At 41.6% G+C, this 25,333-nt stretch overlaps 1 protein-coding gene across 2 annotated transcripts in view; it reads left to right on the top strand.

Moving 5' to 3' along the window:
- The window catches only part of NaCP60E (Na channel protein 60E), a 641,026-nt gene that overhangs the window by 574,575 nt on the left and 41,118 nt on the right, over positions 1-25,333 (top strand). The window contains exons 19-23 of one of the 2 annotated variants that reach the window (XM_067774082.1): positions 9,294-9,308; positions 9,777-9,986; positions 11,837-14,310; positions 20,210-20,537; positions 20,599-20,699. In XM_067774082.1, the coding sequence (XP_067630183.1) occupies positions 9,294-9,308; positions 9,777-9,986; positions 11,837-14,310; positions 20,210-20,537; positions 20,599-20,699 (3,128 nt within the window). The remainder of the gene's footprint in view (positions 1-9,293; positions 9,309-9,776; positions 9,987-11,836; positions 14,311-20,209; positions 20,538-20,598; positions 20,700-25,333) is intronic. The other variant, XM_067774083.1, reaches the window with a different exon arrangement.

Below are 25,333 nucleotides of genomic sequence, written 5' to 3'. Positions count from 1 at the left end.
ATATTTTTTTTTATTTAATTGAAAAAAAAATTTTCAAAAATAAAAATTTTTTTTTATCAATTTTATTTATATAACAAAAAAATGTAAGAAAATGATTTTTAAGAAAATAAATTCATAATTTGTTACATTATTTTTAGAAAACTTACATGTTTACTATGTCAGTCATTAATCCTGGTTATTTTAATTGTAGATTACCATAATATATAAAGAAAAGAATACTTAAAAATCATTTTCTTACATTTTTTTGTTATATAAATAAAATTGAAAAAAAAAATTTTTTATTATTTTTGAAATTTTTTTTTCAATTAAATAAAAAAAATCGGCCCACTCCGGGATTAGTGGGGATGATTGCAGAATTGATTGAAGTTTTTTATGAGAAAAAAAAATGGTGAAATTCGAAAAATCTCGAAAAACTGAAAAATTAAAAAAAAAACTTTAAAAATTTTTTTGTATTTTTTCCGAAAAGTACATTTAAAAACAAATTTAAAAAAAAAAAAAGATCCCAAACGGTCAATTTTTGAAAAAGTTATAGCATTTTGAAAACAAAAACGGTGTTTTTTTTTTAAATTCATAACTTTTTTTGAGTTGGATTAAAAAATTTGAAAAAATTCTGAAAAACGTCTTTCGTAAGCTAGAAAAAGAAGACAAACTTTCAGCCAATTCTAAAGGGGTCGGGTTCAAAATTGGTCGAAATGGGATGGAATACCCCATATAAATCTAGAAAAAAGATAATAAATACACTCTGACACATCATAATACTTAATCTTTATAATCTAATAAGCATTTTGCATTTGCATCCGAATATTCATACATACGGCCATATGACATCATAATAATTAAACTTATAAAGTGAAATGCATTGCTAATATCCATACATATATTAAACAATAATGTTAATACAAATGTATACAACCAATACTTCAAAAAAACTTACTCAACATGGATTTTGTAAACAACACTGACCACAATCTTCAGAGGTGTTTCAATATTTTTGAAATATGAAAAAATTCGCAGCACAAAACACTTTTTGACTACAGGATTCGGTGCTTTATAAAGGATTATTGCATGGTGACAGATGTTATGAATCTACTTTAATTTTTATACTCAGCTGCGCATAGCACATTATTTGTGTGCAATTTTATATAAAACAATCGAGATAAATTTAGACTTCCCTTAGACTACCAAAAGGCTCAGGGTGAAAAAAGCAATTCATTAAGCCATGTCCGTACGCGCGTCCGTCTCATTAAAATTTGATATGTAAGTTCTATGCCACCCATTCTTCCATAGCAATTTAATGCCAGCTACATTTGTTTTTATGCGGACCGCGCCTATTGGACGATTTGCAGCCAGGGGATAAATTCGGCTGTATTCGAACGGAGCCTTCCCGATACCGGGCCATCTCGGGAAGTAGTTATGGCCTTACCGCAGTAAGGGGCGCTGCTGTGGCGGACGGTTCTTTCCCCGTATATAATACTGGACCGCTGAGCCCGCCTTGTCGGGCAGGTGGTCGTACGACCAAGATGAACAACTCATTACCTGAATGTAATAAGGAGGATGTAAAGAGGAGGACTGAGTCGCAATCCAAGGACGACAAATACGAATTAAGCGATGCGTCGGACTCGGGGAGCGAGAGTAGTGCTGATTCAATGAACTCCGTGTTGGAGAAGCACACAAATGAAAACGGAGTAGAAGAGTGGAGAAGGGTACGGAGCAGAGGAAGTAAAAGAGCTCTCTCGCAGTACCGTGCAGCACTAAGAATTGTACAACGCTTGGGAGCAGTGGTCGACCCAACAGAAGTGGAGATCGAGCGCTTGGAATGGGCCCATGAAGCGGTAGAAGTAGGTCGAAGGCAGTTCAAAAGGTTTGCTGCGAGAAACCCTCGGTTCTGCAACCGGTACGAGGAGGAAGAAGCGTCGAATGGCAGAATGAAGAGGCAACGTTCGGCAGAAGGCGACAAGCCTGCTTTCAAGAGGCAGAAAGGACCCAGTCCTAGAGCCGCGAGGCAGGGCAGTCGCATAGACAAGACAAGTAGGCCCAAAGCTGTAAGACAGATGGGTTCCAATAGCGAGGTAGCAACTACCTCGAAAGCTGCCAGTCAGAGGGAAGTTCCAACTACGGAAGTAGGAGATAAGCCAAAGGGAGATAACGCTAAGACTCCGGCTTTCTCGGAGGCGCTAAAGGGAGTTAACGCGAAGACTCCGGTGTTCTCGGAGGTTCCAAAGGGAGATAACACTAAGACTCCAGCTTTTCCCGAGAAGATGAGTGATGTGGCAAAGCAGTCACTGACTGTGGCGCTGGTTGATCGTAGCAGTCCGTTCGGACAAATGACTACTGAAAGGTGGAGATCTGTGGAAAGGGAGCTTATTAGCTTAGTGCTTAAGATGATGCGGGAACAACCAAGTAAGCCCCTTCCAACCTTTGATTCGGGGGGATGGTATAATGGTGTGAAGATGATAGCGTGCGACAACATCGCGAGCTTGCGGTGGCTGGAGGAAGTCGTTCCAAACCTCCAAAGGCAAGGCACGAATGCGCGGTTTGAGGTGGTGGATAAAGCGCAAATCCCCACGGTACCAAAAGTTAAGGTATGGATACCATGCGTGATGAAGTCGGAGGATACACTGCGACTTCTGCAGAATCAGAATCCGAACATACCGACACAGGATTGGAAGGTACTTACTGTATCTCGGCCTACCGAGGATGGTCAGTTCTACATCTTCCAAATAAACAAGCAGGCGGAGGATATTTTGTACACGCAGCTTGGCAAAATGTCCTTTGGCACTTGCAAAATTTACATGCGACTCAGGAAAAGAAGTCCCGAGGATAAAAATCCTAACACGCTGGAAGTGGGCGAAGTCGAAAAGGACCTCAGAAGCCTAAGGGAAAAAAGACAGGTGGAGGTCCCCGACGTCACCACGAACGTGCTAGAAGAGGACCAACCGCTAAATGGTGCTGTGACTCGCACAGAGGAACACACGGCACAACATTCACGAGGGGCTGAAGGGGGCCTCGAATACTCTAAACCAAAAGGGCAAGAGGAGGACGACGACGTCAAGACGAAGGTGCTAGAGGGGGACAAACAGCCCAATGGTGCTGCGAGTCCTACAGATAAACCTCCAACACAGTAAAGTGGCGTCGAGCGAACTCCTCCTAACCCTTGAGGAGGGTTCGTTTGACGTGGCGCTGATCCAGAAGCCGTGGCCCTCATCGGGAGGAAAGGTTTCTGGACTTAGCACGCGCGGGTTTGGCGTTTACTACGCACAAACGGAAGGACGGGTGCGAGCTGTAGTAATGGTAAGGAAACAGCTGCATTCATATATGCTGCCTAATTACACCACCGAGGATCTCGTAGCGGTGGCCGTTGAGCAAAAGAATAAGCAGGCATTTATCCTGGCGTCCGCTACATGGCTCATGCTGCGGAGGTTCCACCGATGGAGTGCAAAAGGCTAGTACAGGAGGAAGGGCGCAAAGGGCGGTTGGTCATAGGCGCAGATGCAAATGCGCACCACAATGCGTGGGGAGGAGCAGATACGAACGAGAGAGGCGAATCTCTATTTTGTTACATCCTGCAAACCAATTTGCAGATAGCCAACAGGGGAAATGTTCCTACATACATTGGTCCAACATCCAGCAATGTTCTGGATATTACATTGAGCTCCGAGCGTGATCTATCAAGGTATGATTGGATGGTTCTCGATAGACCATCCTTCTCCGACCATGCGTATATAAGCTTCAGCATCCCACTAAAGAGGGTAGAGAAGGGAGGAACCTTTAGAAACCCTAGGGCAACGAATTGGACTAAATTACAGAAACATGTAGAAACGAAACTGGGACAACCCAAAGAGGTTGCTAATGTAGAGGAACTGGAGGAGTCGAATGAATTCCTAACAAGGACGCTTATGACTGCGTATAACAAAGCTTGCCCTCTAAGAAGATTCAGAGGAAAAGCAAAGCCGCCATAGTGGAGCAATGAGCTGAGTCTTCTAAGAAGACAGGTAAAAGAAATGTTTAAACTCGCAAAGACCGCGGAAAGCGAAGCGTGTCGGGACGAGTACAGGGATCTACTGAGGATCTACAAGCGTGAAATTACCAGGGCGAAGAGAAACTCATGGAAAAGTTTCTGTACGGACATAGAGTGCTCCAGTGAAACAGCACGGTTGAAAAAAGTCCTAGCAAAGGGAAACATAGTCCAGGGACTAATAAAGAAAGAGAACGGGGAATGGTCACGTGATAGTGAGGAATCCCTTGAGGTGCTTCTTGATACACATTTCCCATCGGGAGACGGTTTAGAAGAACCAGCAGACATCACTCACACTTCGATCACGGAGCTAGTGGTGCCGGGCTTGGTGACCGATACCAAGATCGAGTGGGCAGTGAAGACGTTTTCTAAGTTTAAATCGCCGGGCCCAGATGGTATATTCCCGGCCATGCTACAAGTCTCAAGTAGGGCGGTCGTGGAATGGCTTAAAATAATATTCGATGGGTGCATAAGACTGAATCATGTACCGCACTCTTGGAGAACTGCTCGTGTAGCTTTTCTACCAAAGGCGGGGAAGATCGGTCACGTGTATCCCAAAGACTATAGACCCATTAGCTTAACATCATTTCTGCTCAAAACCTTTGAGAGGCTGATAGATGTGTACATAAAGTCCAACGTGGATGAAAAGCTGCTCTCCACAACACAGCATGCGTACACCAAAGGCAAGTCGGTAGACACCGCATTGCATAGGGTGGTAATAAGCATAGAGAAATCCCTGGAATATAAGGAGTATGCTCTAGGAGTCTTCTTGGACATTGCCGGGGCTTTCAATAATGTTGCAAAATGGGCGATTATGGATGGTCTTAATTACATTAAAGTACATCCTGCCTTAATCAGATGGATCGGCTGCATGTTAAATTGCAGAAAGATTACATCACAATGGGGATTGTACGAGGCCACGAAATCAGTGGACAGGGGCACGCCGCAGGGAGGGGTGCTATCACCTCTGCTGTGGACACTGGTCATCAACCAACTGCTCAGGCAATTCGATGAGGGACCGTAAAACTTACGGCTTACGCAGATGACGTTGCAATTGTCATAAGTGGAAAATGCCTTCCAACGATTAGTTCTTTGATGGATCGGGCGCTTCGGGATATTCATACCTGGGCATCTAATGTCGGGCTGAAAGTCAATGCGGAGAAGACGGATATGGTCTTGTTTACAAAGAGGTACAAGGTCCCAAATTGGACCAGGCCAAAGTTAGGAGCGGTGACCTTACAGGAGAAACCTTGCACAAAATATCTAGGAATCATCCTAGACAGTAAGCTGTCATGGAAGCTCAACTTGGAGGAGAGGGTCAAGAAGGCCTCAACGGCACTCTATGCATGTAAAAGAATGCTGGGGTGTACGTGGGGCCTATCGCCCTCTCTTTCTCATTGGGTTTTTACAGCGATTGTAAGCCCTATTCTATACTATGGAGTTCTTGTTTGGTCGAAAGCCACACAAAAAACAACATACCTCAAAAAATTAGAGGGGGTATGCAGACTATCGATGCTTTGCATTACGGGAGCCCTGAAAACAACCCCGACGGCTGCACTGTATGCCATTCTGCACATTCCACCTGTAGACCTGGTAGCAAAGAACAAAGCGTTAACGACCGCAACCAGGCTCGATGCTTCGGGGCAGCTTGAGCGCCGACCATATGGCCATAGTAGTATAGCGTCCTCAGTCACAAGACGAACAGACTACATGATTCCCTACCTGCACTTTGAGGGAGATCTTAAGGCCACAATAGAGGTGGACGGTTGGCGCAAGGGTGCGCAAATGGCGGACGAGGCGATACATGTGTACACCGATGGTTCCAAAATAGTGGAAGGAGTAGGGTCTGCGGTATACTGCACTGATCCGGAATTAAGCAGATCCTACAGGCTGCCGGATTACTGTAGCGTTTTCCAAGCGGAAATATTAGCCGTAACCAAAGCAGTAGAAACCCTGGAAGAGAATAGCTTAAGCTGCAACCGTGTTAACTTTTATATTGACAGTCAAGCAGCAATTAAGGCAATAATCTCGCATAGCACAGCATCTAAATGCGTGTTAGAGTGTAAGCAGTCTCTGGAGAGAATCGGGACAGGGAGAAGCATACATCTATATTGGGTCCCAGGGCATATGGGAATAGATGGGAATGAAAAAGCGGACGAATTAGCTAAAAAGGGCGCATCCCTTGAATCTTGCTCCGTAGACGTCCCAATTAGATTGGGCGAGATTAAGCGAATGCGAGAGGTGCACATGATCGACCAAGCAGAAAAGGCGTGGGTTCAAGCGCGGGGCTGTAAAGTGTCGAAGATAATGTGTAGGTCTTACAACCTTAGACTAACACAGTTGCTTCTATCATTAAAAAGAGAGGACTGTAGACTCATGACGGGTATTCTGACTGGACACTGCCTTCTGGCGTCGCATGCCTTTAAATTAGGCTTGGTCAGTGATAGCAGGTGTAGGAAGTGCGGGTTGGAGGAGGAAACGATCGAGCACGTTCTGTGCTCGTGCCCTGCACTTGCCAGGCTAAGACTCCAGCTATTAGGAGTGATACAGCTGTCAGATCTAGAAGCAGCAAGTGGCTTAAGTCCTAGGAAGCTTCTAGTATTTGCCAAGAGGACGGAGTTATTTTATAACATAGGTCCTGGTTTTTGATAGGGTTTTTCAGTTTGGTCGTTAAAACAAACTTCTGGTAACACTACGGACTCAATCAGTCTATGTGAGGTCCTCATGGACCGGCCAGTTCAACCTACCTACCTACCTACATTTGTTTTTAATTTATTACGTACGTCCATGTTTTTTTTAGACTTTATTTTATTGTCCAGCAGTATACCACAAAGTCTAAACTCCTCTTCAAGAACCTCTCGGGAATCAAGACTAAACTGCTTATAGGCGACCAAGGTTGCATTGAACTGACCGGTCAATGAAGACCTCACATGGACTGAATATGTTCATAGTGTTACCAGAGTTTGTTTGACGATCACACGGAAAACCCAGAATTAGGAACTTGGGACTTATTTTGTAAAAAAACTCTGACCTCTTGGCAAATACTAGAAAATTTCAGGACCTAGCACAATTGCTGTCGCGAGATCTGGCAACTCTGCTGCCTGCACTCAGAGTCTTGACCTCGCGAGCACAGAACACGAATACAGAACGCGCTTACCGTTTCTTCCTGCAGCCAGGACCTACTACATCTGCTGTTAGCGACGCCGGAAGGCAGTGTACAGCTATAATGGCCATCATGAGTCTTAAGTATTTTCTCTTTAGAAATAAGAGGAACTTTACAAGTCTAATATCGGAGGAATTGCACATGATCTTAGATATTTAGTAGCCATACGCTTGTATCGACGCCTTTCCTGCTTGATGGATCATAACCAACTCTTGTCTCCTTTTAAGTTCTCCCAAGCGAATACCGCCAACTCATTGGCCTTTCCGTTACCATCCATTTCTTTATGACCGGAAACCCAGAATACATGTGTGGGCAGGCGTGAGCGAAGTCTCTCCAATGCTTCATTGCATTCAAGGCCATTAAATGGTGAAATATTGTGTGAGATTATTGCCTTAATGGCTACCTAGCAATATACATATATATGTATATATTGATGCGTTTGCAGGTTAACAACGCTTCCTCCGAAGTTTCTTCTGCTTTCTTCACAGGCACGATTTAAGATCAGATATTGATGTCCACGCCACTATCCTGGCAAAACGAGAATTGCAATTCTATCAAGAGACATGTTTATATGAAATAGTATTAAAGCTAGGGTCGCTTTATTGGGAATGGAATTAAGTTTTCCAACTCAAATGCTTCAAGGCGACCAGATAAACAGGAATACAATTTTGAATAGCTTCTAGTGCTCTATTGATAGAACACCTAATTTTAAATAAGCTCCCTGCGTATACACCTTCCTCAAATGACGTGCAAAAGTTCAAGACTCTCGGGCCCAGAAAGTATTTCTCTTGTCTGTCAGGCTTTTGTTGGTTTGAGAGAAACAGGCGTAGGCAAACATGATGTCCATAGGTGCTCCCAACTGGTGTGGTGTCAATTATTGCAAATCAGCAATGATAAGGATAACTTGCTATATAACGGGCAAAATCGAACTTATAATTTAATAAATCTAAAATTAATGTATGTACATAAGTGAAAATGTTTGGGAACTGTTACTAAAAAAATTGTATGTAATAAGTTAGAAAACTCTTCGAAACAAAACAAATCAGAATTTCACAATGCACAATATTGTTGCCTCTCCCCTCTCTCAACTTCTCCCTCTTCACTATCTCTTCCTTTTTTATTCCCTCTGAGTCTTCTTTCCCTCTTCCTTTCTCTTCCTTTCGTTTACCTCCCTCTTTTCCTTCCTATCCCTAGCCCTATTCCTTTCCCTCTCCCTCTTCTTCGACTTCGCTATCCCTCTTTCTCTTTCCCTTTCCCTGACACACTTCCTCTCCCCCTCCCTATCGTCCACGTTCTCCCTTCCTCTTCCCCTTTAAACCCCCTTTATTTTATTTTTCTCTATCTATCCCTCCTTCACTCCCTTTCGCTCTTCCATTCTCTCTCCCCTGATGTTCAATATTGTTGCTAACGAAAGTTTTAAAAATATTGATACACCTCAAAATCGCCGCCAAAGGTTATTTGCAAACTTATATACTAACATTTATCTAAGAAAATCTATAATTTTTTTATTTCTATTATCTTCCTCTCTATGACTCGTCTATGTTTCCCTGCTCAACTGTTGAACACTTGTGAACGGTCCTTCATATCTATCTATTTGTGTATTTCAACAACAACAACAAAATAAATACTGCAAAAACTAAATAAATTTTCCCAAAACTGTGTTGTACCTCCATTTTCGTGTGTGTTTGGATGATTTAAACTGACTCTTTTTTAAATTTAATGCAACGAATATTATAAATCTACAAATCTACTTATTTTCAAAACAATAAAAAATATTATAAAAAAACTTGCACATGAATAAAAAATATTTTTTTTCTATAAATTTTGACATTGTTTAACTTTTTTTTGCTGTCCTAAATGTAAAAAAAAAACTACAAATTATGTATTTATATACAAAACAATAACCAAATATGCACCAACTGTGTTTAAAAAAAATGTATTGTCTCTCATGATCGTACTCCCAACGGCGCCACGTTTGTGTTGTAATTAAACTATGAACTATGTATTTGTTGTATACACCTTTAAAACGAAAATGTTTAAAAAACCACATTGAAAATGAGTACTCACCTAACTCCAAATAAAAAAAAATATTATATATGTACACAAAATAAACAGATTTTCAAAAAGAAGGTAATTTCCTGTGATTTAAATGATTTAATAACCCCACAAACCAAATATATACTTACCTAAATAGAGCACCTTTTTCTGCATTAAAAATCTTATGTAATGCTCCTTTAAAAAAAATATATAAAAATAATGCTTGCTAATTGATGTTACTTCATGGTTTTGTTGTTAATGTGAACATAAATGTAAGCGTTACTGCATGTGTAATATCCAAAGTAGAAAAAAATTTACGCATATTCCCAATTGGCGTATTGTAGTAGCTTAGGAAAACCTAAACCACTTCGAGAAATAAATTTTGAATTCATTACTTAAGTAACTTAAACGAAAAATTCTGTATAACATTGGCGCTAAAGCAAGCAAAAAATTATTAACTAAATTTACAACTCCTACGCCTTTTTCTCAAAAGAACATTTTTTTACACAAATTAATTTAGTATCAAACCGTATTTCTCTTTCTCTCCACTCCGTTATTTAGGAAGTCGGCGAAGAGTCGAAATTGACGCGCAGTATTGAACGTGTACGTGATTTGATACGTAAAAAGCGGCAGGAGCGTAAAGAGCGTAAGGAACGAAAATATGCCACAAAGTTCCAACAAATCGTTGTAGAAGCTCAACAAGCGGCAGCGGCTGCCATTGAAAAGCCGAGCTTATTAACAGAAACTAAACTACATAGATTAAGTTATCAAGTGAGTATGGATTATATTTATATAAGCCAAGTTAAAAGTTACGTTTAAAGAGATTTTCACTACAGGCGAAATAGTTTTCGCCTTGTCCTTCCTGTTGTTATGTGCTCTTTAAATTTTCATAAGAAAGTCGCCCGCCGAGGCAATATTTAATCGCAAAATAATCCCAACATGATTCCGAAATCAATCCATAAATTATCCCGAAGTGATTTTTAGACGATTCAAAATTATACCAGAAATGTAAGGTAAAGAGTGTCGAGAGGTTCTGGAGATATTTCCAACATAGCCCCGAAAAAGTCCAATAACAATCCCGGAATTAACCGGAGATTCCTACAAAATGATCTCGAAATCGCTATAAATTGTAGTCCCTTCAAACGATCTCAACCTAAAATAGTCCTTATCATTGGCCAAATATCAAATATAATTGGTATATGTCAAATAGACTCAGAGTTGTAGCGATTTATGTATAAAAAATGTTCTGAGGGAGGGTTTTTTGATGGAGGGAGGCTTCCACTGCTGAATTTTACATTTTTTTTTACTCCGAGCCCAGATTCGAGCCCAGGTTTAGAATAATTGGATTGCAAGTTAAAGCGACTTATAAAAACGTTTCTAGAGAGCGGGAGCGAGCTATGGGGACTGGAAAAAAACAACTTAACTAAAATGAGGGAAAGCATTTCCTAAAAAAATGTCTTTAAATTAAGGAAAATTTCATTGTAATGAGTAGAATTTCTTATTTTTGTACACAACTTTTCATTAATTTGAGGAAAACGTTTTCTCAATTTTTTTAAAATCAAGAATACTTGATTGAATGTTTCTCACAACATTTACATGCGCGAATTGAAGCCCTGTCACATAGTTTTTTATATAGATGCGTTTAACGCAATCTTGGGAACGCATGATGGGTAGATTGCACGTATTTTTTTATAAATAAGGCTAGATCGAGCGACAGTGGCACCATCTGACATGAAAAAGTAGCCAACTTCAAACTTTTGTTACAAGCAAAGCATAAGAAGAAGAATTCAATTTTTTCTTTTCCTAAGCGTGCTTTCACACTTTCCAAGTGAAATTATTTTTCCCATTCTTTGGTACTTTTACACCGTCTTTCACAATTAAAAACTGCAAGTATTTTCTGGTATAGTGAGAATGTTTATAAGAGTGCTTCGGGAAATTTTTTATATGCATGGGCAAGGGGAACTAAGCTTCAAATGCTAAGCCTGAAATTCCTTTATATTAACAGAGAGTTTACACTTCCTGTATACGTTCTCTAGTTACAAAATACATTTTTTTTAAATATTATATAACATTTTTGAGAAAATTACTTGTTTAGATTAAAAGAAACGTTTCTATGCATCAAAACCAATCACGATTTCTCTTCGTTTTCATGAATATTTGGGATTTTTTTTAATGTACTAATGCGCGGTTTTTGAGTGCGAGTTTAAACTCCAGTTAAAGCTGATTAGAGTTTAACCCTGCCACTACGGCCGCTTAAGCTGAGATGATCAGCAAAATTGTGTGTATTCGAACAAAGTGATAAGGTGAAACTGTAGTCACCTTTAACTGGAGTTTAAACTCGCACTGAAAACCCGGTCATTAGGTTATTACGATTTTGAACAACTTTCTGGGGAGAGAAGCCCTGCCTGCTGCGTCACTTTTCGAGGCGAAAGCGATTGTCTGGGTAAAGTCTAACACTAATATTAGTACTAAACCAAGGTTTCTGATTAAGGAATGTAACCTCACCCGAAAAATGTATCGTTTTGTAAATCCCTTTTAATTTTTTTACATTAGACCTTATTATACATTTTTACTAATCATATCAATGATTTTGAAATCCCCCCATCTTCCGTACATTACAGGAATCCATGAATCGCCCGGTGTCCGGTTCGGATTTCGGCTTTCAAATACCGCTCAAAGACACCTTACATACCATAGTTGATGGTGTGGAGAGTGAACACGAAGTTTCCGAGCAGCAACAACAGCACTTGCACTCACCCAGCCAATTAAATCAACAACAACTTGTGCTGTTGCAACAAAAACAATATCAACAGCAGCAACAACAATTGCTTCATATGCAATTGCAACAGCAAATGCCCTCGTTTGATGGTGTCACAACAACTACAAGCTCCTGCCAATTAGACAATAATAGTCGCAACGATTACAATACGCTTTATCCGCAAGCAGAACGTCGTCTATTACATCAAGTGTCTTCCGGTTTCGGTACCCAACACAACGATTCACGCGATGAGCCAACATACACCGAATCCATTGAATTGCGGCTCATGGGCCAATACAATTCGACTGATACCGATCCATATGCGAATGATCAGCGCAGCGGTTCATATGTGCCTGGCGATTCTCTGCAGGATACATCGTCACGTCGCTACTGTAGTGAAGAGCATGATGAAGCTTATTTGCAGTATCAAAAGTCATTATTGACACGTTCCCCTAGCTATCGCAAATCGCTGGATCGCCTTTCACAATCAAGCGATCAATCGCAACGTTCACTTATACCCTCCCGCAGTTTAAAGTCTGATGATGATTTGCATTTAAGCGTGCGTAGACATTCGAGCGGCCACTCGCTAAATACTATCTCTATAGAGCATGAAGAGCTACTCTCGCATCAGGGCAATTTACGAGATGAGTTGCTTAATTGTGAGCAAAAAGAGCTTTTTCAATTCCTACAAGATGATGGCGATAATAGTAATAACTACTTTAGTGAAACTGTTGGTTACGGATCAGCGATTATAGATGCTGACACAGATTCGCTGATTGTTGATGTGCGCAAAGATGAACGCAAACCCTCAACTAGCAGCATAAAATCAAATTTGAGTTATATTTCGAATTCAATAATGCAGCAGATAGAACAACGTCGTAATGGTAGCAATGGCAACGGACATGAGAATGAAGGCCTGCCGCTAGTTGAACATTCCGAGTTCGATAATATCATACAAAGTTTCGAAAAAGAGTTAGAAGAGATCAAGCGTTCAACAACATCTTTGGAGCGTAGACTTTCTACGCTGTCAGAGCCTTCACCTGCCGCCGATGAAGCTAATAAGGCCATACTCGATCACATAGCAGTCATAACGGGCGCTTCAGAGCGTTCTGCCGCCGATGAAGTTGTACATCCACTTAATCCATACGATAGTTACGATCTATCGACAGTGCCGCGGCGTCAGCCCACACGACTGACTACCACCGAACGCAATTCAGTGAAAATTAAGCGTCGCAGTTTGGAAAAGCAACGCAAAATCGATGAAGACTTTAGCATATCAAATGAAATACGCAAAATCTGTGATCAAATTCATGCACCATTCGTGACCATAGAATCGATGGCAGTGGCAGCTACAGTTAACGCGGCCGCCAAATCGCCATTTGCACGACGTAAGAGCGATCAATTTAGCGCACAATTTGACCGTTTCAAACGTTTGTCGCTAATCGAACGTGTAGATGAAGTACCTGAAGATGAAAAACCCATATCAACGCTGCGCATGGAGTCGGAGAAACTGCCACGCAAGTGCCTAACCACAGATACCATCCGACTAGATAGCTTATCGCTAAAGAGCACAAATTCATATGAGAATTTACTTATACAAAAGCAACAATTAAGTCGTCAGCAGAGTAATCAACGCAATGGCGGCGGCTCATTGACTTCGTCGGGTGTAGCTGTACCAGCAACGCCACCAACATCACTCAACTCTCAACTCGAACCGAGAACACCAGCACAAGTATCTTCAATTAAAACTACGCCGCCATTGGCGGCACTCACTGAGCACCAACAACATTACCATGCCTCGAAAATACATGACCCACCACCACTACCACCTCCACAACAACAACAATCACTGCTGGCGTCAGCAACAAGAGCCACAATATCCACAACAATTACAACCACCAACACCACAACCATCCGCCCAAGGGCTGCTGGCGATACGCGCGATATGCGCACCAAACGTTTCGCCGAGCATCAACAATCGACTCTAGACAAAGCCGCTTCCTTTCAATCGACACGTACTGAATCGCATAGTTCATGCGGTGGCGGTTATGCCGACACCAGTTCGGTACTGGCACTGGGACAGGGCGCGCTGAGCAAACGCTCCTCTGCCGGCGGTGCTATGGTTACGGACACCGCTGAGCCAGCTCAGAAGTCAACCTTCTCGCGGTTGACTGAAAAACCATGGCATTGTCTGGTCTCCTACGTAGACGATCTCACTGTAGGTGGGAGGCGTAACTCGCAGGGAGCATACAATGACCCCATGACTTTTCCAAGTTTCGGGCAAACAAAACCACCGAAAGTGCCAGATGATTGCTTTCCCCAGAAGTGCTACGATCAGTAAGTATAACTAAATAGAGCAGTAAGCATAATCGCATAATAAGTATGATATAAAGATACGGAATAGACTCGGTTATTATACAAGAATACGCAGTAGATGTTACCCAGCGAAAATAAAAAGCATAATAGCTAAGTTTTATTTAAAATTTTACTTAACATATAACCGAATTCAAAATTGGAATAACCATAGTAACTTCTTTCACGGTGCATTAAGGCATATGCCTATATGAGAACAGCAGGGAAGGAAATTAGAAAAAATTTTGTAAATCGTTCTATAGGATCAAAAAGTATGCAATTTTGGAAAGTGGTGGTCACGCGCGTTTGGGGAAAATATGTAATTCGCTATTAACTGAAAATATATAATATTTGGTATGTTGATATTAAACATGAGGTAGATCAGTAGGAGGGAAACATGGAGACGGTAATAGATGGGCGGGATGAGAAAACGGGTTCATTGCGCCATGTTGCCAGGCCGCATATCCAAATACACCGGGTACCCCAATGCTTACCCAAGGACGTCCAGTCCCAGGGCCACAACAGCAGTTGCATCCTAGCCTTCCACAACCCAGGCGTAGTCACCCGTCACTTACTGCCAGAGTGGCCACGTCTCCCCCTATGCACTTCAGAATTCTGCAGTTAAACTGTAATGGATTAACTGGGAAGATTGCGGAGATAGTCGATTTCATGAAGCGGCACAACATCCGCATTGCTGCGATTCAAGAGACTACACTCACAGCAAGATCTGCACTCAGACCTGTTCTGGGTATAATGTCCACAGAAAAGATCGCGAGAGCGGAAATGGAGGCGGCCTCGCGTTTATCATACACCACTCTGTGCAATATCATATATTTGATCCCGGCATCGACCGCAGGGACAGTGTCTTAGAACGTCAAGCCCCATCTGTCCGGTCAGGCGATGCAAACCTAGAAATCATCAACATCTACATCCCTCCTGCCAACTGTTGCCCCAGTGGATACCGCCCTAATATCAGCACCTTACTCACTGGCAACAATCGCATTATCTTAGGCGATTTCAATGCCCATCACGATCTATGGCATTCAAACTTGCGGGCGTACAGTAGGGGTGAGATGTTGGCGGATCAAATAGAAGAAACGGCGTTCTGCAAAATAAACGGAGACGCCCCCACACGTATGGTAGGAAGCTGTCACAGTTCGCCGGATATTTCAATCGTGAGCGCAGAACTCGCAAACTGCGTCAACTGGCAGCCGATGGTAACATTGGCATCCGACCATACTTATTTCGCTCGAGCGTACCGCCGACTTCATCGTCACAGAAAAACGCACTTTCATAAACTTCAAAAAAGGAAAGTGGGACGCATACAAATCCTTTACAGACAACCGCTTTGCTGCCCTCCCTATCCCGACTGATGCCCACCAAGGGGAGCGTGCTTTTCGCAAGGTCATTGAATCCGCCTCGGCACGTTTCATTCCCGCCGGTAGAATTCCCGAAATTCGGCCCCACTTCCCGGCGGAGGCCGCAAATTTAGCGAGAGAACGTGACCTTATAAGACAGCTCGATCCCGGCGACCCCCAAATAAGGGATATAAATCAACGCATCAGATTGCTTGTGGATGAACACAAGCGGGTGAAATGCGGTTGTAACCTCTCTGCCGGTGTAGGTAAACTGTGGTCCACCTTCCCTATCGCATCCGTCTAGGCAATGAAAAGTTTCCATCGCCTTTGGCGATAAAGTGCTGTCGGATGCGAAAAAATGCGCGAGCGCTTTCTGCCGACAATATCTAATGCATTCTATGGTCGACATAGATAGACGGAGGGCCAACAGACACGCACATAAACATAAATTCAGCGCGTCATCAATTACCATCACCGCCAAAGAGGTTGAGGATGTCATCGGTCATGCTAAACCATCCAAAGCAGTGGCCCCAGACGGCATAGCCATGCCGATGCTTAAAAGACTAGGTAAAGAGGGTTTCAAATATTTAGCACATGTCTTCAACCTGTCTCTTTCTACCTTTGTCATACCCGAAAAATGGAAAATGGCCAAGGTGGTCCCGCTACTAAAGCCTGGGAAACCAGCTAACATAGGAGAGTTGTATCGCCCGATATCTCTCCTATCGCCAGTAGCAAAGACGCTTGAAGCCATTTTGCTCCCCTACTTCAAAGCAAATTTGCAGCTAGCCTGTCATCAGCATGGCTTCAGAAAACTCCATAGCACCACCACCGCGCTAAATGCCATCAGCACCCAGATAAATTGCGGTTTAAATCAAACCCCCACCATAGAGCAGTACTCGTTGCGCTAGACCTATCAAAAGTTTTTGATACGGTCAACCATGGCACGTTAATGCAAGACCTGGAAGGGTCTACCCTTCACCCATGTCTTAAATGGTGGACTGCAAATTATCTGGGTGGTCGGCAGGCATCGGTGCAATTTAGAAATGAAACATCAAAACTAAGGGGTGCTACAGGGTGGTGTCCTACCCCCCCTTTTTTTTTGTTTAATTTCTACATATTTAAGCTACCTTCGCCACCAGGAGTTACTATCGTTTCCTACGCCGATGACTGCACAATAATGGCCACAGGCCCAGGCCCACAGATCGATGAGCTTTGCAACAGAATAAACGGCTACCTCCCCGATCTCTCCAGTTTTTTCGCCTCGCGAAATCGCATTATCACTGACTAAATCTTCCGTGACCGTATTTACAACATGGACGTCCCAAATGTCGACCATTTTGAACATCCACGTCGATGGCACTACGCTACCGACTGTCCTACACCCCAAAATCTTGGGTGTGACGTTTGATCAGGATCTACATTTTGGTGAGCACGCAGCCGCAATTGTTCCGAAGATCCAGAGCTGTAATAAAATCCTCAAATCCCTTGCTCGTAGTACTTGGGTAAAAGGCAAAGAAACGCTCATTACCACATACAAAGCAATTGGCCAGCCGATTGCGTGCTACGCTTCTCCTATATGGTCGCCAAGTCTAAAAATTACTCACTGGAAGAAGCTACAGGCCTCCCAAAATACTGCTCTCAGAATCGCCACGGGCTGTCTTCTTATGTCCCCAGAACACCATCTACATAATGAGGCGAGAATACTCCCCATTAGGGAGAGAAATGAGATGCTAACCAAACACTTCCTGTTGAATACCCAGAAACCTGAGCATCCCAACAGACATCTGATTGATGAGCCAACACCGCCTAGGGGCTTAAGGCGTCATCTCCGTAAGCATTTTGAGGAAATACGGCACCTTAGAACTCAGCCGTATGAAGCAAAAAAAAAAAACACAAGCAGGTCCTTGGTGAACTCCACAAACAGGCGTCGGATCTTCATGCCAGGAATTGTCCGGTGAACCAGTACTCAAAGAACAGTACCCAAAACTTGCGGAAGAGGAACGTATACTCCATCTCTTTAATTGTAATGTGGAACCAACGCCCCTAACACCTCTTTCATTATGGTCCACCCCTGTTGAAACAGCTAGATTCCTCGGACTCCCGTTAGAGAATATTGATGACAATTTGTGATCGGTAGCAGCTGTTAGGTGGGGCGAAGCACTACTACAACAACAACAACATGAGAAAACGAGGTAGTGGTAGAAAAAGGTGAAAATAAGAGGGAGAGAAGTAAATAGAAACAAGGAGGGGAACGTTAAGGAAAAGGTATATTGGGAGCTTAAGAACCGCTAGGGTGGAGGTATATAGCTGGAGAAAGAAGAATAAGAAGAAAAGTAGGCGCGAAAAGAAAACGAGGGGAAATGGAGGAATAGGCTGAAATATCAGAAATAAAAAGCTGATGAAAAATAGAAGGAGCGGATAAGAAGTTGAAAATTTAATGTACAGTTCGAGGGATAGATACCAGAATGGACATATTTCTCCAAACCTCATACCAACTTTAACAAGGGATACGAGATATTAATTCCTGATCGACAACTCACATCAAATAAAAGAGACATTTTCACCTATCTTAGGAAAATAGCAAACCGTGATTGGTACTCTACGGACACCTGTAGAATCACCAAACTTATCTGGCAGAGTACAACCAGAAAAGAACCGATGATCTACTAAATAGGCCTTGGCAGGAAATATACAGAATCACGGCCACCATTACAGGGCACTGGCCGTTGGGCCCGCAACCGAGTAGAATGGGTATACCCTACAATGAGAGGTGTAGGAGCTGTAGACAGGAGGGTGCCGAGGAATCGGTTACTCACTTCCTCTGCGAGTGCCCAGCCCTCGCGAACTTTCGGTCTCGAACTCTAGGCAACTATGTGTTTCCCAACTTAAGGGCGGTGTCAAACTGCCGTATCAAGGACATCAGTAAGTTTATAGTTTTAACCAAGTGGTTTGAGTAAAGCAATACGCAGGGTACATCAGCCAACATATAATTGGTTCCAGGAGAAAGTGCATCAAAATGGCGCCTAGAGCGCTTTTTGGGCTTGGCTCCATAGCCGGGCAGCGCAGCAACCAACCAACCAATCCCTGAGAGGGAACAGTGGGTGAATGGCCCTGATTGGCCACAGATGGATCTAAATTGGATAACAGGGTCGGAGGGGATGTCTATTCGGAACGATTGGACATACAAAGATCGTTTCGCCTTCCGGATCACTGTAGCGTATTTCAGGCCGAGCTTGCGGCCACGCACGACGCTGTGGACTGCCTTAGGCAGAAGGCAGTCTCTCAGAAGCACATTTATATTTTCTTAGACAGTCAAGCAGCACTGAAAGCCCTTGACTCTGTCACAACTAATTCTGAAACTGTAGTAGGCTGTCACAGATCACTTAACGTGATGGCTGAACAGTTTACTCTGCATCTGGTATGGGTTCCGGGACATAAGGACATACCAGGTAATGAGATGGTGGATGAGCTTGCAAGAAAGGGTACCTCCCTTCTAATCTCGCCATCCTGGAAGAGGTTGGGCATCCCGCTCTCCACCTGCAAGCTCAGGATAAAGGAGGCTCTACTGATGGGAGCGGGAGCCAGGTGGAAGCAACATTATAGATGCCACATGGCAAAACTCACATGGCCGGAATGGAATGAGAAGAGATCGCGAGAGCTTCTCACCCTCCGTAAGAGGGATCTTTCCTTAGTTGTAGGTCTTATCACTGGTCATGTTTGTATTGGACCGCATGCGTAAAGGATTTGCGCTCCACTTAATGATTATTGTAGAAGCTGCGGCAACGAAGAAGAGCCTGAAACTGTTAGCCATCTACTCTGTGAATGTCTGTAGAAGAAGGCAACGTTTTATGGGCAAGATGTTTTTCGTAGATCTGACTGATATAGCTGATGTCAATACACGACGCTTAGTTAGCTTCACAAACTCAACGAAGTGGTTTGATTAGGAGAGTAGGAACAAATCCGTGTGGTTTCACAATGGGCCTATAAAGGCCCAAGTGTGCCGCTCCGATGTCGACGGCAACCACTTGAAGCTAACCTAACCTAACCTATAGGGATAGATAAAGGGAAAATGAGAGGGAATTGGAAACAAGAAGAAAGGAAAGGGGTAGTCCAGCAAGAGAGCGGAGGGGTAAAAGCAAGAGTGAACATACATACATATAAACAAATTTAAGAAATTTAATGCGTAAATGTCACGGTCGTGGATTTCTAGTGGAGGTCCGCAACTTCGCAATAGAGCACTCTTATTCACAGGGCTATCTCGTACATGTAAATATTGCGAGAAAAAATTATGTAAACGCTCAGAATATTTTTGAATTATTTTTATGTTTGGCTAAGCCGTAGTGATACGAGGGGGAAGGCGGTATGGTATGATAGTTTGTATAACATAGCCTTGACATTTTTTTTTTTTTTTTGACGAAGCGTTATTTTTCTAAAATTTTTTACATACATGTGATTTTTAACCATTTTTCTTCTTTCTCTTCTATTTTTAAATTTAAATTTTTACAAAAACCAAAAACTTATTGCAGCTTCTACTTTCGATGTCCATGTTTTATGTCATGCATGGACACGAAAAGCGCCAAACAATGGACACATATAAGGACGGCTGTCTTGACGGTTGTCGATACTCCAGCCTTTGAGTGGTTTGTGCTAGTGCTTATATTCGCGTCGAGCATCACTCTCTGCTTCGAGGACATATATTTGGATAGTAACAAAACTTTAAAACGTATACTCTACTGGACGAACTTCTCATTTTGTCTGATATTTGTTATTGAAATGGTGTTAAAATGGTTAGCGTTGGGGTTTTCCAAATATTTTACAAGTTTTTGGACGATATTGGATTTTATTATTGTTTTCGTGAGTAGAAATATTAATAATAACCAAGAAAATCCTAATTTTTTGCCTTTGCTCTTTTTAGGTATCTGTGTTTTCGCTGCTCATCGAAGAGAATGAGAATCTAAAAGTCTTGCGTTCGCTGCGCACATTAAGAGCATTACGTCCCTTGCGTGCCATATCACGGTAGGATTATGAATGTTCTTACCTCAAAATAACGATTACTTTTCCCGAGATATTAAAAAATTATCTACGTCTAATCGTTTTTTTTACTCATAACTGCATTTTATTTTGAAATAAACTTTTTTATTAAATATGTATCTCTCTGGCATGCTTCGTGCTAATATTGTTATTTATGCAAACTTATTGATGTCTTTGTAATTGTGTGAATTACTTTCAAAACTTGAAGATTTATGCAACAACTTTCTACTTTCAGATTCAGTCTATCTTTTTAACTTCTACTACATATTCTACTATCAACTATTCATGTACACACAATTTCTCCGCCTCTAAAGATTGTATGCACTTTTTTATGCTTTCCTTTTTATTTTCGGTTGAATATTTTCTACTTTTTTTAATTCACTTGAAGAAGCAAAGTTTAATAAAAAAACTGAAAAAGCTTTTTGAAGTGAGATTGTAGGTTCGAATTTGAGCGCAAGGCCCTAAAAATAATGTTTTGTAATTAGTATTATGTCACGTTTTTTTATTATTTATTTTTTTTTTTTTTGCTCTCATATAAAAAAAATTCTGACTTTATATTCTGTTAAAAAAATGTGAATCGCAAAAATAAAAATCAATCAAGAAAAATGTATCATAACAAAAATAATTACAAAGAACAAATCTTTTATTAGGAAAAAAAATTATAATTAATTATTGATTACATTGATTATTAGGAAAAAAGTATATTATAGCAATAATATTGACAAAAAAGATAAAATAAAATTCAAATAAAAACAATTTGTCATAGTAAAAAAGAAAACTTTTTTTCAATTCAGAAAAAAAGTTATAAAAATTACAAAATAAATTCAAAAAAGAGAAAAAATTTTAACTTAGAAAACAACTTATCATAGCAGTTATTAATAGCAAAAAATGTTTAATCAAAAAAGAAAAAAATGTATTTTAGCAATAAACCATGGTTCAACTATATGGTTGGCTCATCTGTACAATAAAAAAATATGTCTGTTCTAATTGTCAAGATCTGTGTATTGGGGTTGGTACATGGTGAATGGAAACATAAAACTTAGCAGTTTTTGTATGTGTAAGAAAATGTTGCCAATGTGTTGGTTTCATTTTGAGTTTGCCATCTCCTTTTTACAATCTCATCGACCATGCAATGAAATAAATAAAATCAGCTGATGAGATGAGCCAACCATATAAGTGAGCCATGCAATAAACACAAAAAATATCCTTGAACTGGAATTTGCATCCATAATCTTGCAAATTAGCACACCGACAAACAACAACGATTTTGGAAGTATTTAATACAATCTCGTCTTCTTTATGGATTTCGAATAGAAATAATAGATAACTGTGAAGTCCATTCATTATAGTACCGTATAGCTTTAGGAAAACTCCTCTCAATTTTCCGTGGTAGCATTTACTAAGTACTTTTTGTCGAGCGTTTCTCACATATGTATATTCCAAATAATACAGAAAAATAAGTATGCAACTATTTTAAGACCGTATATCCTATACATCCTGAAATCCTAATAGGCAACCGATTTCCAGCAAAATCAGAAAATAAAACTTGTTTAGTTGTTATTGATATTGTTCAAAATTTGCGTACAATTGTACTTGCACATAAAAAGTGAAATTAATCAAAAAAAAAAAAGAAAATTATTCAACTTATAGGGTGTTACAATCAAATATTAAAAAATATTATACACTTTTTGTGCTGCAAACACAGAGCAATTCGTGTTACACTTTGCCTTCCTAATCCATAAATCGTTAATTATTTAGAATCGCCTTTCCTTTGATTGTGTTGTTATCAATACATTCCTTTCCTGTATTCGAGCTATGTACTATTAATTGGCTTGAGTCCACCCGCACCTTGCACCTTGCCATCCTGTTTATCCTGTTCGATGTGTATGTTTGTTGCATACTCTACCCTTTACTGCTATACGGCTCACAATTAAAACACTACCTCTCGCTTTGATATCCTAGTTTTCTTATTTGAGAGTAAAAAATTATTCGTTTTGCATGCGTTCCACCTATAATAGTTGTATGAAGCAATTAGCTTATGTCGCCTTGATTTGTCTATCAAACAAAAAATTTTGTTTCATACTCGGGTCCATATTTTCATCGATTTTTCCGAAATCTTTACCATTGCCTGGCCTAGAACATTCTTGAAGCAATAAAGCAACCATAACTAAAATTTAATAACAACTTTTGTCATTAGTCCCGTTTTGCACCATACAATTCTTAAATTGAACTCTGGTGGCGTTCCCTTTTGTACTTTCTACTTTACTTTCATCAATTTTTCTTGAAAGCAAGTGTGAATCAAAAACTGGCATATTAGCAGAGAGAGGAAGAGATAGCAAGAAATATTTAAACGACTTGACGGTACGGATGCTGTTGTACCTACTCTTCTCTTCTCACCCTCTTCACCTATGTCGCGGCAGACAAAATTGTTTGATATAAAAGGGCACTTATTCACGCGCCCTTCTCGGGAAAATAGCCGTCTCAGCAGACATACAGAATTCGGAAGAGGGACGCATGGAAAAGAAAATACTAAATCCTTTAAAATAGGAGGATAGAAAGGAAATTTTTGGATAAAATAAATTTTAAACTTAAAGTAGTAGTAGTTTCGGTAATGTGAAAGAATAACTCTCGTCAAAAAGTGCTACTTTGGACTGAGTAGGCAATTGAAAAGGAAGTCCGTCGGAAGTCGGAATCATGGACGGTGTCGATAGAAGATGAGGTGGCTCGTGGAGTGTTTGACATAAAAGTTTTGCGGAAGATTTATGGTCCAGTACGTGATTTCGGCGGCGAGTTATGAGCCCGATGAGCCGTACTATGAAAATAGTGCAGCGAATAAAAGCGCACAAAGGCTTCCTTGCCTAGGTCATATTATGCCAATAGACGCGGACGCTCTTGCCAATAAGGTACAGTATAAACCGCAGTTTGGAAGCAGAGCAAGGGGGAGTCATCCACTTAGTTGAGAGAAGCAGGTGGAGGATTAACGCGAAACAGGAAGAGCTGGCGTGACTTGTTTCGAAACGGAAAAAATCGCTTAGAAAATGGCGTAGCTTGTTATATCTTCAAATATAATTCAAGTATGTATCCAATATTTGGCATAGTGATCACGCAAATGAGAGGAAATATTAAATAGATGAGGTAGAAGATGAGATGGGAAAAAAGAGGTAAGGAAAGAAAATAACAGGGAAGCAAAAAAAGCCGAGAGAATGGAAAAGGAAGCGGGAAAGAGAGAGGGGAAAGTTGATACAGGGAAGCAAATACTTGGGGAAAGGATAGTAGGAATTCGAAAAGATAGACGATGTAGGGAAGGAGAGCGACACGAATGGAAGCCAACAATTGTTTGTTATCAAATTATTGTAGTCGATTCTGATAGGATCTTCAGTGTTGAGTTGAATCTCATATTCGAAATTTCTGATTTCTTCTTGATTTCGCGATGTTTAGGCTTAAAGATGTAGAAAAGTACGTTGGTAATTTTTGAACTTTTGTGAAGCAATAAGTTGCTACAATATATCTCTATGCATGACAGAATTTTAAACATAAAACCGTGCTCTTTAGTACTCAACATCAATAAATCATGGTCAGAACTGTGCATACATTTCGGAACATATTTTACAACAAAGCCCCAAACTTTAAATTTCAAATGTAGTGAATATAGAATGTATAAGTTGAAGAGGAACGCTCCAGATGAAGATAAAACGCATACCGCAACATCGAGCGCTAATAGTAAAGCTTAACTTGCACTAAACCAATAAAGTTGTCAATAATTAGCGTAACAAACATAAATATTTATAATTCAATGTTATAATTTGACCGCGTTACACACATTCTGCCCTATGAACGAAATATACTTTTTCGGAAAAGGGAGAAAAAATAAAAATACACGTGTATCGGCGATTTTCATGTACACGTCAGCATTTTTTTTATGTGTTATGAGGTGGGTTTTGTCTAAGGCTGGGGTAACGCTCAGTCAATCCAGAGTCGAGTAAAGGTCCCACAAACGCCTACTGAATAAATACACGATATTTATGTGTTATGAACACACGCACACACGGCTGGAGATATTAGGCGGACAGCAGCTTTCCGTCGCAAGATGGCGAGGGGGCGGAGCGGCGGCTAACGGTCGTTGGAGTAGAGGAGGTTCGGTAGGGCGGTTGAACGGTCGGGTAACGGACGGACTCGTACGGCGGTACGGAAGCAGCAGCGGGATAGAAGCAGCGGCTTAACGGCGGTAGGATGGCAAGCGGCCAGTGGCTAGTGTAGCAGCGGCGGGACGGATGCCGCGGCTTAACGGCGGTAGGACGGCGAACGACAGACGGTCGTCGTAGCAGCGGCGGGACGGATGCAGCGGCTTAACGGCGGTAGGATGGCAGACGGCCAACGGTCGTCGTTGCAGCGGCGTGACGGACGCAGCAGCTTAACGGCGGTAGGACGGCGAACGACCAACGGTTAGTGGGGCGGCGGCGGCACCAGCAAGGCGGGATGGGCACGGCAGTAGTATGGCGGACGGCTAACGGTCGGCGTAGCACCGGCGGGATGGAAGCAGCGGCGGCACCAGAGGGGCGACGATGCGACGGCAGCGGCGGTGGGCTACGGAGCGTGTACCAGGGCTGGGGAGAGAGGGG

This window comes from Eurosta solidaginis, chromosome 3 (assembly GCF_040869045.1).
Source record: "Eurosta solidaginis isolate ZX-2024a chromosome 3, ASM4086904v1, whole genome shotgun sequence".
NCBI lineage: Eukaryota > Metazoa > Arthropoda > Insecta > Diptera > Tephritidae > Eurosta > Eurosta solidaginis.
Note: the sequence above shows the minus strand (reverse complement) of the source record. Positions and strands in the feature narration are given on the sequence as shown.